The sequence below is a fragment of the Mus caroli genome, chromosome 1 (genome assembly GCF_900094665.2).
Source record: "Mus caroli chromosome 1, CAROLI_EIJ_v1.1, whole genome shotgun sequence".
In the NCBI taxonomy this organism is placed as follows: domain Eukaryota; kingdom Metazoa; phylum Chordata; class Mammalia; order Rodentia; family Muridae; genus Mus; species Mus caroli.
In genome coordinates, this window is record NC_034570.1 from 161,038,644 (window position 1) to 161,051,970 (window position 13,327).

The 13,327-nt window shown below is 40.6% G+C and overlaps 1 protein-coding gene across 4 annotated transcripts in view; it reads right to left on the reverse strand.

Moving 5' to 3' along the window:
* The window catches only part of Atf6 (activating transcription factor 6), a 169,892-nt gene that overhangs the window by 79,076 nt on the left and 77,489 nt on the right, over nucleotides 1-13,327 (reverse strand). For 3 of the 4 annotated variants that reach the window (XM_029474736.1, XM_021159362.2, XM_029474734.1), the window contains 2 exons: nucleotides 13,130-13,197; nucleotides 11,666-11,780 (listed from right to left, as the gene is read on the reverse strand). In XM_029474736.1, coding sequence (XP_029330596.1) covers nucleotides 11,666-11,780; nucleotides 13,130-13,197 — 183 coding nt within the window. The remainder of the gene's footprint in view (nucleotides 1-11,665; nucleotides 11,781-13,129; nucleotides 13,198-13,327) is intronic. The other variant, XM_029474735.1, reaches the window with a different exon arrangement.

Consider the following 13,327-nt stretch of genomic DNA (forward strand, 5'->3'; position numbering starts at 1 on the left):
AAAAAAAAAAAAAAAAGTCAGGCGGAGTGTTATGTGCTTGTAATCCCAGCACTGGGGTGGGATGGGGTGGGGTGGGCAGAGTGGGAGGGGCAGATAGGAAGGTCTCTGGGGTTCACTGGCTAGCCAGTTCAGCCTCATCAGTGAGTTCCAGGCCAAGTGAGAAAGCCTGTTTAAAAATACAGTGGGAAGCACCAGAGGGACAACACCCACAGCTGACCTCTGACCTCTACACTTGTCTATATACATGTACGTGAATCCACACGTACATGCAACTCCTACAGATGCGTAAATGCTCAAGAAGCTGCTGTAGCACACATTTTCTATTACAAAAATAACTCAAAGATAGTACCAAAGTGATGGATTTGGCATCCATTTCATTAATTTTTCATTCATTTATTCTTTGTTGAATAAGTGCGACATACCTGGCACTATGCTATGTCATGGGGATAGGAGGAAGACCGAGACAGAGAGGTTTCATGAACCCAATATACCTACATCACAGCAGAGACAACAGACACGAAGCCAACAGTAAGTCATTAATCAGTTAGATGTTAGCTTCAACTTGGAGCTACTTATCCATCCTGATGGCATCCCATGGGTTAACCATACTAGAGATGCTACATCTCTTCAAACAGTATCTTCTCAGTAAGCTAACAGTAATGTTTGGACATAAATCACACAATTACTAGACTTAAGATTTTTCAGGAAGAAATAATGAAACTCGAGGTCTAACATTGCTGAAGGTGTCGAAAGTTAAACAAGTACGAGTCCAAAATGAACAAGTCACTGCATGCGGAGGGAGGAGATGGAAATGACATGAGTGTTTCAGACCTGAATCATAAACCATAGCTGTTTCCTATAATGTGATAATTGCTTCCTCCATAATTAAGTTTTGTGACATCATGAAAAGGCTTGCACCAAACTCTGTTAAGACATAAAATGATTTCATAAGCTACTTTGCTAGTTTTTAGCTTTTATATGAGGAGAACCTCGAAAACTATATATAAATTTAATTAGAAACAGTTCTATTAAAATATATATATACAGTTTTTCAAGACAGGTTTTCTCTGTGTAGCCCTGGCTGTCATGGAACCTGCTCTATAGACCAGGCTGGCCTCAAACTCAGAGAAATTCACTTGCCTCTGCCTCCCAAGTGCTGGGATTAAAGACAGGCACCATCACCACCCAGCAACGTTTATATTTTAAAGTCTTTTCCTCATTTATTAATAACAATTATTCATGACCTGGAAGACTTTTAATATCCTGGGAAGAGTTTAAACATTGTTTTATTTTTTAAATACAGTTTAAATTCAATATATCCTTTCTCTTTGTAGTACTACTGCAAATAAACAAAAACACTCTGCAACTTTCTCTATGCTTTGCTTTAAACATAAAAACATCCCTACATAGGAAAATGAACATGGCATTGACTTGCTTTATTTCCTTCAGAACACCTGTCAAGCACAAAACAGAACTCTTCCTATACTTATGTGTAGGGTCACCAATTGCAGTGGTCTCTATAGGGACAAAGTGCTTGCCTAGCACAGTCAAGCTCTCCCTGACTACACACAAGCGCTCATGTCTTCTACTCAATGCCATATTTACCAAACCCTCCATTGGATCTCTTTCATTCTCTCTCTTATCTCTAGTGTGGATCTTTTTTGATCCCTCCACACGAGTACTTTCAGTTGATACAGATAAGTGAGATTTTTCGCTTCTCATTCTCAGGGGCCCTATGACACCTGGTGCTACTGACAGCCTCTTTCTGGAACTCTTCCTCTCTAAGTTTAAACAAAATAAACAGGTTGATGTTTTTCTCCCTTATCTGTAGTACACTCTTCCATTTCTCCTCCTGTGCTTACAATAATCCCCTGTGGTTTTCTGCTTGTTGTGTTTTTTCTATAAAATTATACATTCTAGCAGGTGGCTTGGTTTTTCACAGGGTTTGCCTTGGTCTTATTCTCTTTGGAAATAAATCAAAGCAACTCTAATGTGTTTGGACAAAGAAAGTGACAGAATGAAACTCCAAATTGATTGTTCTGAAAGATGTGAAAATAAAAGCTTTATAAATGGCAATGTAGGAAAATGATTAATTCCACAGACTCTGGGCTTGTGAGATGGCTAGTAGTTAGGAACACTGGTTGCTCTTTCAGAGGTCCTGAGTTCAATTCTCATCAACCACATGGTGGAACTGATGCCCTCTTCTGGCATGCAGGTGTACATGCAGACAGAGCACTCCCACATTTAAATAAACAGACACACACACACACACACACACACACACACACACACACACAGATTCCGTGCTGAAGCTTGCTGGGGTTAAATTCTAGCTCTGCCACTTTTGAACCATGTTACAGTAATCTTTCTGTACTTCACTTCCATAACTTGTAAAATGGGATAACTTCATTATAGAAATAATAACTAAAGGTTGATATATTGTGTACTATAGGGACATTAAGTGAATCACAAAACTGGCAGCCATAACAAAACTTTTAACTTCATATTTTGTTATTTTTCAAAACTCTAAGACTGAACTATTTAGTAGCATCTAAGAGTTTAAAGCAATACCACGGCCTTCTAGAGAAACAGTGTTGTTCCCCCATACACACACATGAAATTACAGAAATAAAAACCACATTTCTAAAGCTAAACTGGAAGTGACAGTCCTCTCTAAGGTTGTTGCTTTATAGATAAGGGATCTAAAGATACAGGGGTTATGTGTTTGTTCTATGTCACAGTAAATATCAGTAAGAGGCACACTGAAAGCTAAACTGCAGGCATATATATATATATATATATATATATATATATATATATATATATATATATTCATTCTTAGAATATATCTCTGTTTGGAGAAAAATTTTCCATCATTACAAAAACCCTGAGACTTAATGTGAGGGATACTATCAAAAGTTGATCTATCAACTATTAAATTCTGTCAAAATATTTGTTCATTTTTAAGATAGGGCTTCGCTGTGCTGCTAAGTTAGCCTCATTCTCCTGAGTGCTAGAATCACGCACGTGAGCGTCTCAGTGCACATTTACTGATTTATGTATTTACCTACTTACTTTCTGTTGACAGTTTTGAGGTCTTGCTTTATGAGACAAGGTCACACTATATACACGAGGCTGTCCCCTACCTCCTGGGTGCTGAGATTAAAGGCATGTGCCACCACACCCTGATACTGCTGTTTTGAGGCAGAGTTTTACTCTGTAGCCCAGGCTGGTCTTAGGCTACAAGACTAAACTAATTTAGAAGCCCAGGTTAGCCTTGAACTCATCCTGACAGAGATGACCAAGGATTGTGATTATAGATAAGTGTTACTTGTTTCAGCCACTGTCCTAATGCTTTTTGTATTAGATGCTTTTTGCATCTTAAAGTTATTTTAACCTCCTTCTGCTTCAATTTTATCATCAATAATAGGATTAGAAATACATGGTTATATATAAGGAATTAATGAATATATTGAAAACAACTTTGTGAAGTACAAAGTCTGCATAAAGATACCAATTTATGTATAATGAAATGAAAAGGGATTATAAAAAGAATACTGACAATATACTCATTAAGTAAAGTTAAGTGAAGAGGATACTTAAATAACCCTGTTCTATTGTTTTATAATACACGTCAAGACCTGAATTCAAGTCCATCTTAAGGAAAGTCAAAACTGAGAAAGAGTACTCTAAACAGGGGACTTTTAAAAAGAATTCCATCTTCTAAGGTAAAACGTTTTCTAAAATGCAATTACTACTCCAAGGTCAGCTACTCATTGTTCAGCTAGAACTTGGCTTGAAGGTCACATAAGAGAAGGCAGAAGAGAATGCCTGACCCTGTGTACATCCAAGCTGCAAACTCTGCAAACAAAAGAGCACTGACTTCTTAAAGCAATGTTCATAGACTAATTTATCTTTATCAGTAAGGAAATTCCTCTGCTTCTAAACATGCATACACTCACATATGTGTGTGTGTAAAATTGTTTTATATGCAATCAAGTACTTCTAATCACTTAATATGCTTTGCATATGAAATTTAAACTTTTAAGGTTTAAATTATACACATTAAGAAAATATGCCATTCTTTACGTACTAGGAAATTAATACATGTATTGCTAGCAACAAATTGCTTTTGTGGTCACCCATGGGAATACACCTTTGGCAAGCACTTCATGTAAATAACACCACCAAGCAAAGTTTGCAATCATCAGAGCATTCCCTACAGTTTGTCTAAGGCTAAGTTTCTGACTCATGTACTAGAGTATGTTGCTTAAATCTGGTATAGGACAGTAACCTTTCTCCAGAGCTCACAGTAAGTCAAAGACCAGAGAAAGGTCTATTACAGCCCATCTGCTCCAAAAAGCTGTCATACATTTGTATGAGAGTAAGAGTAACTTAAGGTTTTCCTTGATGGCACTGAGCAACACTAAGCAGTTCATCAGGTAGTTTCTTCACCTCGATGGCTTGGAGCCAAGACAGAAAGCTGCTGTGACTCTGGCTGGAGCACCCAGAAATGAACAAGGGAGAAGCCAGTGCTGCCTAAACTCTGTTGCACGCCACACCGCTTATGCTATGCAGAGCACTTCTTTACACCAAACATGGAAAAATACCTTGTAAATGAAATGCATGAAGAACAGTGCATTTCTAACAGCCGCAGTATCTATACTCAGCAGGTAGTAAGTGGCTGCCTGTGCTGAGTATCAGGGTAGTAACTGACAAGCACATACTGCTTCCTGCCATTAGTAGACTTATGACACAATTGAGGGAAGAGTGCTTCTGGTCTAAAAACCAGGAACTGACATAAGAAAGAGTTTTTTAAATAATCAAACTATTGTGTTATAATAATGTTTATGAAGGTTCAAGAGCCTGCATCAGCAAGCATTCATCTCCTGAGGATGCGTACAGCTAAAGTTCAGGTCTTCTCACAGTGTAGGCCCAGGCATAATGTTTCATGCTTACAAAAGGAGAGAACACATGGTGAGCTAAATCCCCACAACAGTCCTTCATACAAGATAGTACCAACTGTCTGATAATGACCTTTGTGTCTGAGGAATCTGACTCAGCTATGTGTAAGAAAGACATTGGTGTTCTAGGTGCTACTTGGCTGCTGAGCCAGTTTGCTATGCTACTTCAATTCCTATACATCATATATGGTGAGTCCCTATGGCTCGAGGTAATCCTTACAACCTACACCATATATACACAATGCGCCCATCTATGTCTTACAAGCAATTAAGGCATGAAATCCACCTCCAAATATGGTACTATCTTGAGGAAGAGGGAACACCTGGAGGAAAAAAACATCTCTGAGTCAGGCATATAGCTGAAGCTCAGATCCCCCTTTATATCACACACGCATTTGAAACACCCAAGAAGACACAAAAGTGTTTACTTTTGATATGAAGAACAGGTACTAAAAACAAAAACAAACAAAAACTAAAACAATGCCAAAGTATTCTTATGTATCTATCTTATTGAAAAAGAAATAGCAAATAAATCAGAATAATATTCATATATGTGTATGTGAATATATAAAAGACCTGTGTTTTTTCTCTCACCGCTCCCCACACCCATTTCAGGTACTGAGTGTGTGTGTGGTGCATGTAGATTTGGATGGGTGGAAGCCAGAAGTCTACATAATGGCTCCACCTTATTTTTTGAGACAAGGTCTTTTACTGAATGCAGACTTTGCTAATTTGGCTATAGACCAATAAGCTCAAGGGCTCCTCCTGTATCTGCATGCCACCATGTCTAGCTTTTAAATGAATATACCAAGCAGTTTGTTAACTGATCATCTCTCTAGCCAGAAAACCTGTTCTTAAAGAGAAACTGCCCCAAGATTTTAAAACTTTTCTCCACATAAAACTGTCTTGGAAAGAAGAATGTATGGACAGCATTTCAAAGGTCACTGGAATGACAGCTAAGGTTACAGTGTTCCTCACCCTTCTCCAGTTTTCTTTTCCTCCTCGTTGGAGTCACTTTCCTCATTTTCCTCTTCTGAGCAACTGCTGCCGGCCCACACTCTTAACTTCATGTGCTTACATTCTTTAACCACGCACGCACCTCCCTAAATAAACTATTATACAAACACACTAAGAAAAAGAGACATCAAACTACCTTTCCCTTATTTATGCATAGTTTCAAAGTGCCTTGGAAGTTTGAGAAAAGCTATTCTCCACCCCGCCCTTCCAAATCATACCAAAACAAGTTTAAAGGGAGGGAAAAAGAAAAAAGACTTATGGGGAAGCAAGGTGTGAGTGTCTGGAGCTCCACAAGGAAGGAAAGGGGAGAAGCCCACTGTGCGGAGGCAAAGCCGCGCAGACAAAGCCAAAGCAGCAGAAAAGCTCCTTCCGAATCTCTTTCTTAGCTACCCAGAAGCCTGCCTGCTAGAGGAAATAATGTTAGCAGCTGGACAGTAAAGACATCAGCAGGTACAGCAGTGTGGGATGTATTTATTAAATAATGGTATACACTAGATTATCAATCTCACATGTACTTCTTTAGCTGTTAAGGCATTCGGATAAGTACATGCTCAGTAAGTAGTGAAAGAATACAAAGGGCTGTGCTGCTGGCTGGATTGAAAGTGTCTGGATCTTGCTAAGCAGAGACTTGGGCTGCTACAATTTCCTTATTCCTGAATTCCAACGCCATCATTTCTGTCAATGAGATTAAGAAACCAACAAGAGCAAAGTCCACCTCCTCCGACTCATGCCACATAATTTTCAAAGAAACTTTTAGGAAAGTATTTCAGATCAAAATATAGAAGAAAAGGTCAAGTATGATGTAATTCATTACTTCTTATATTTTCATCTTAGAAAGAAAAAAAAAAAGAGCAATCCAGGTATTTGAGGACTGGATTCCTGAATCATGACACAGTTTATAGCCAATGCAATAAAGTAAACTTCCATTTCCCTACTGTTAAAACGAGAAAGACTTGGGGGGGGGGAGGGGCAGAAGAAAAGATGTTGCAGGTTTTCCTAGATATAAAATAATAGATTTTAATTAGAGGAAAGATACAGAAAGAATGTTCAGACTGAACTATCTGAACATCAAAGGATGGAAAGAGAAATCAGTAATTTTCCAACACCACTTTCCACAGTAAAAGAATGAGAAAGAGCTTTATACACATGTGGGAAAAATGTAATTCTTGTATTTTTTTTTTAAGGGAAAAGACAGGAGAGAAGCCCAGAGGGCCAGGAGAATGAATAGAAATATGTAGCAATGGGGAATAGGGAAGGAAGGGCACTAGAAAGCCCCAGACACCAGGGATGTGAGGGGTTCCTGGACCTAATGGGGATGACACTAGCCAAAATACCCAACAGAGGGGAGCTAGAACCTGAAGAGACCACCTCCAGTATATAGACAAGGCCCCTAGTTGAGGGATGAGGCTACTCACTCATCTCAAAATCTTTAATCCAGAATTGTTCCTGTCTAAAGGAAATGCAGGGACAAAAAGTGGAGCAGAGACTGAAGGAAAGAAAGGCCATCCAGAGACTGCCCCACCTGGGGATCCACCCCATCTACAGACACCAAACCCAGACACTATTGCTGATGTCAAGATGTGCTTACAGACAGGAGCCTGGTATAGCTGTTCTCTGAGAGGCTTGGCCAACACCTGACTAAGACAGATGCAGAAACTCACAGCCAACCATTGGACTGAGCCTGGGGACCCCAATGGAAAAGATAGGGAAGAACTTAAGGAACTGAAGGAGATTGCAACCCCACCGAAGAACAACAATATCAACTAACCAGACCCCTCAGAGCTCCCAGAGACTAAACCACCAACCAAAGAGTACACATGAGTCGGTCCATGGCTCCCACTACGTGTGGGAGAGGATGGCCTTATCTGGGATCAATGGGAGAGGAAGTCCTTGGTCCTGTAGAGGCTTGTTGCCCCAGCAAAGGGGGATGCTAGAGGGGTGAGGCAGAGTGGGTGGGTGGAGGAGCACCTTCTTAGAGGCAAAGGAGAGGGGGAGGTGAGGGGTTTGGAGGGGAGATCAGGAAGGGGAACACATTTGAAATGTAAATAAATAATTAATAAGAAAAGAACCCCATGGAAGGAGTTACAGAGATAAAATTTGGAGCTGTGACGAAAGGATGGACCATCTAGTGATTGCCATATCCAGGGATCCATCCCATAATCAGCTTCCAAACGCTGACACCATTGCATACACTAGCAAGATTTTGCTGAAAGGACCCTGATATAACTGTCTCTTGTGAGACTAGGCCGGGGCCTAGCAAACACAGAAGTGGATGCTCACAGTCAGCTATTGGATGGATCACAGGGCCCCCAATGGAGGAGCTAGAGAAAGTACCCAAGGAGCTAAAGGGATCTGCAACCCTGTAGGTACAACAACATTATGAACTAACCAGTACCCCGGAGCTCTTGACTCTAGCTGCATATGTATCAAAAGATGGCCTAGTCGGCCATCACTGGAAAGAGAGGCCCATTGGACTTGCAAACTTTATATGCCCCAGTACAGGGGAACGCCAGGGCCAAAAAGTGGGGATGGGTGGGTAGGGAAGTGAGGGGGAGGGTATGGGGGACTTTTGGGATAGCATTGGAAATGTAATTGAGGAAAATACCTAATAAAAAGTATAAAAAAAAGAAAAGCACAATTCATCCTCTTTATTTAAAAGAATACAGTCTCCTTTAATATTAATATAGGCTCTCTCTTTCTCCATCCTCCGTGTGTGTGTGTATCTGTGTGTGTCTCTGTGTGTGTGTGTGTGTGTGTGTATCTGTGTGTCTGTGTAAGTGTGTGTGTGAGTGTGTATCTGTGTGTGTGTGTGTGTGAGTGAGTCACTTGTTCTCATCCCTAGGAAAACATTGTTAACAATAATTTCCACCCATGGCTTGACATCTGCTGTTTTTACTCTATGTTATACTGTTCAATCCAATGAGGGCATATCCTGAAGTAGGATTAAAACCTGCTTCTATAGGAAGCTCAGAGACACAGTCACGGCAGCGCAGGTCGGGGCCTTACAGAGAACGAGGTCCACTCTAAAAGGTTTACTTTTCCTTTAACCTTAAACGTAATTCTATCAACAGAAGAACAACTCCTTCCTTCTCTTGAGCCCTGACAGTTGGAGCCTTAATGAAACTGTTCACAGCAGCCCACCTGCCAGGCAAAAGACACCATGAGGCTGGTGAGTACGTTAATTATTTGGGAGAACAAGATGAGCAAAGGAATTCTGTGAAAATGCTGTGATCATCAGATGCCACAGCTAAAGTGTTCCAAATCTCCTGGTTTGTCTGATTAATAACTGGATATACGAATAGATACAGACATACAGAACAGCCAATGTTCTTAGTCTTCAAGATCCGATTGTCTCTCCTCCTGAAACCCCGAGGCACTAAAAATTTCTAATTTAGAAAAGCACTAGCTAGTTAACTGACAATTTCTGTTAGGGTGTGGCAACAAGAAATGAGAACAAATCATTCTACTGCTATAAATACTCATTTCCAACCATAGACCACGTATAGCCTTTCCTCTAAAAATAAATGACTTCCATGGGTATTTTGCTCCCCATTCTAAGGAGGGACAAAGTATCCACACTTTGGACTTCCTTCTTCTTGAGTTTCATGTGCTTTGCAAATTGTATCTTGGGTATTCTAAGTTTCTGGGCTAATATCTGCTTATCAGTGAGTGCATACAATGTGTGTTCTTTTGTGATTGGGTTACCTCACTCAGGATGATATCCTCCAAACCCATCCATTTGCCTAAGAACTTCATAAATTCATTGTTTTTAATAGCTGAGTAGTACTCCATTGTGTAAATGAACCACATTTTCTGTATCCATTGTAAGGAATTTCAGAGACAAAGTTTGGAGATGAGACAGAAGGAAGGACCATAGAGAGACTGCCCCATTCGGGGATCCATACCATAATCATCCACCAAACACAGACACAATTGTATATGCCAGCAAGATTTTTGCCAACAGGACCCTGATATAGCTGACTCTAGTGAGGCTATGCCAGTGCCTGGCAAATATAGATGCTCAGAGTCATCTATTAGATGGAACACATGGCCCCCAATGGAGGAGCTAGAGAAAGTACCCAAAGAGCTGAAGGGGGTCTGCAGCCCTATAGGAGGAACAGCAATATGAACTAACCAGTATCCCCTGAGCTCGTGTCTCTAGCTGCATGTATAGCAGAAGATGGCCTAGTCGGCCATCATTGGGAAGAGAGGCCCCTTGGTCTTGCAAAGATTATATGCCCCAATACAGGGGAATACCAGGGCCAGGAAGCGAAAGTGGGTGGGTTGGAGAGCAGGATGGCGGTGGGGAGATAAGGGACTTATGGGATAGCATTTGAATTGTAAATGAAGAAAATATCTAATAAAAAATTGTTAAAAAAATAGAAAAAATATATCAAATTCCTTTTTACTTTACAAAATATGAATGTTCTTCTGAACATTTTCTAAGAAAAAACAAAAAATAAAAAATAAAATAAATGACTTAGGCAGCTAGAGAGAGGTGGCTCAGTGGTTAGAACTGCTTACTCTCTTGCAGAGGACCTGCGTTCTGTTTCCAACACCCGTATCAGGCTGTGACTCCAGCTCCAAGGGATCTGACACTCTCTTCTGGTCTTTGTGGGCAATGTAATTGTCTAGGTTTGGATGAAATGTCCCCCATAGTCTCAAGTATTTGAATGCTCCATCCCCAGCTGGTGTTATTGTTTGGGGAGGCTTAGAAAATGGCCTGGTTGGAAGAAGTCTATCACTGGAGGTGGGTTTTGGAAGTTTAAAGACTTATGCCATTTCCAATATTCTTTGTCTCTCTGTGTCTCTGTGTCTCTGTGTCTGTCTCTGTCTCTCTCTCTTTCTCTCTCTCTGCTTGCTCAACCTGTCATCAGGATCTCTTACCTCAGGATCCGTTGGTTGTGGTTTTATCACAGGAACAGAAACATGGTTCTTACAGCACTAACATGCACATACCGATATTTACATGGAATTAAAAGCATAAAAAAATGTTTAAGAAATAGCTTAGGAAGCAAATCACTGAGGAACTCCAATCACTTCTGTTTTCCTGGTTAATGTAGAGCACTCTACGGGACGTCAGATGGAAACTCTAAGGAGAATAGACTGTCATTTATAGGAAAAGCAGATGGGCTATAAATGGCCGTGCTTTTCTCATGTGGTCTAACATCTTTAACATTTAAAAATGCTTATATAAACACTTTTGCTTATATAACCTGACTGATTACTTAATACATTTTTCACCAAGGACTATAAACATTTAAAAAGGAAATAAAAAATGAACAAAGAAACTTGGGAACATAGATCTAAACACTCCACAATTGACAAATTAATCAGCCCACGATTAATCTTAAGTCTTTCAGAGTTTGTTCCTTAATTACCACATAGGCCTTGGCTTAAAACGCACCTTAATAGGCAATTGTCACTTCCTATTTCACTTTCCCACTGTCTTAGAAACAAGTGGCACGGCTATAGGGCGTCCAGGAATAAAACTCAGATGCGATCTATGTTCTCACCGCACAGTACGCAGCCTGGCATCAGTGCTCCCTCAGCCTGCTGTGCCTGCACTGCTGACTTTATCCTGCCTCCTGCCTACCACCTCTGTACCTTCTCCTTTCGGCCTAAGGCCTTGTGTTCAGCAGCTACTCAAAAACATTTGCTTTATGCTTTCAGAATGAACTTACCCTTCGAAATGAGACAACGTAAAACGTATCTCCCCTCCTGCGGATGGCGTCAAAGAAGCCTTGGTAACTTCCAGGGGAGGCGTAATACACTTGCAGCTCACTCCCAGAATTCCTACTAGTGAGAAGATAGCAAATACCATTAGTATTCCACATGATGGGCTTTCCCTATTCCTGCCATTCTAAGGCCACATCTGAATCTCAAGAACAACTTTCAGTCAAAATGGTAGCATTTTAACAACCATCTTTACTTTTTAACATTTTTTAATCTGCACATATTTATTGGGTATCACCTGATGCTCTGCTACATTTGACTTATGCAAATGACACGGTTTTATTGCTATTGCTGTTCTGGGTGCTGGAAGATCAATGGGGTCTCAGATCTGCTACATTAATCTGCTTGGTTCACAGAGCAAGTTAGAAAGGCTATGACTACAAGTCTGCCCCACTAGAGCTGGCCTCTTGGTCGTGACAGGGTTGCCTCCCACTCTGCTCTTTCACCTTACACTGCCTTGATGATGCCATTTGAATAGCTGTGTACTGCGCTCTCTGGGATCTCTCAAAATCTCCTGTCATGCTATGCAGCACTAAGTCACACAGACAAGATCTGATGCCTAGGGGGCTGGCAAGATGGCTCAGTGGTTAAGAGCTCTGACTGCTCTTCCAAAGGTCCCGAGTTCAAATCCCAGCAACCACATGGTAGCTCACAACCATCTGTAACAAAATCTGATGCCCTCTTCTGGTGCATCTGAAGACAGCTACAGTGTACTTACATATAATAAATAAATAAACCTTTAAAAAAAAAAAAAAGATCTGATGCCTAGTTCTACCACCTAGTTCATAACTTAAGAAATTATTAAAAAACAAAAACTTGACTCCCCAGCCTTCCTATATAAAATATACTCTGAGTTGTTATATCAACTTAAAGATAAGATGTATATAAAGCACCCAGCCAGGGATGAGATATCTCAGTAGGTAAAAAACACCTGCTACAAGAGCCAAAACACAGAAAGTCCAGTTCAGTCCCAGAATCCACATAAAAGAGCTGCATCAAAGGACACTACTGTAATCCGGCACTAGCACAACCATGTGAGAGGCTGGGACAGAAGAGTCAGCTGTGGGCCTGAGGGCCAGCTAGCTTGGAGCTCATGGAACAACAGAATCAACAGTGACCCTGCACCAACAAGGTGGATGGAGAGAACTAACAAACAGATCAAAAAATCAAGAACAAGAAAGCAATGGGTACTTTGGGTTTACAACAAAATTATGACAGAAAAATCTTCTGACTAAATCTATACTCAAGAGATTTGAGAGAGGTGAGCTCTCTGCTGGGATTTCTGGCTGGTTGTGCATGTTCATTTGAACTGATATAAAAGTCTTCAAAGGGGCATGAAAAGGAAGTGTGAGTTTTCACTCCACTAAAAGACAGTTCAAGCTCTTTGGCCAAGAACTTGTGCATCTTCTTACCTGATGCTAGTGGTTTCTGTGTACTGGACAGCCATCAGCTGAGAATTTGAGCCCTGTTCCAGAGCACCCTGAAAGAGGGAAAGAAGTTTAAGAGATAACACAAAAATTTCCACTACTGACTCATACCTAGGTTTGTCGTTAGGAATACTTCAGGCGATGCTGTAGGCTGAGACTGTATCTCTGCTGTCTTATAGAGAC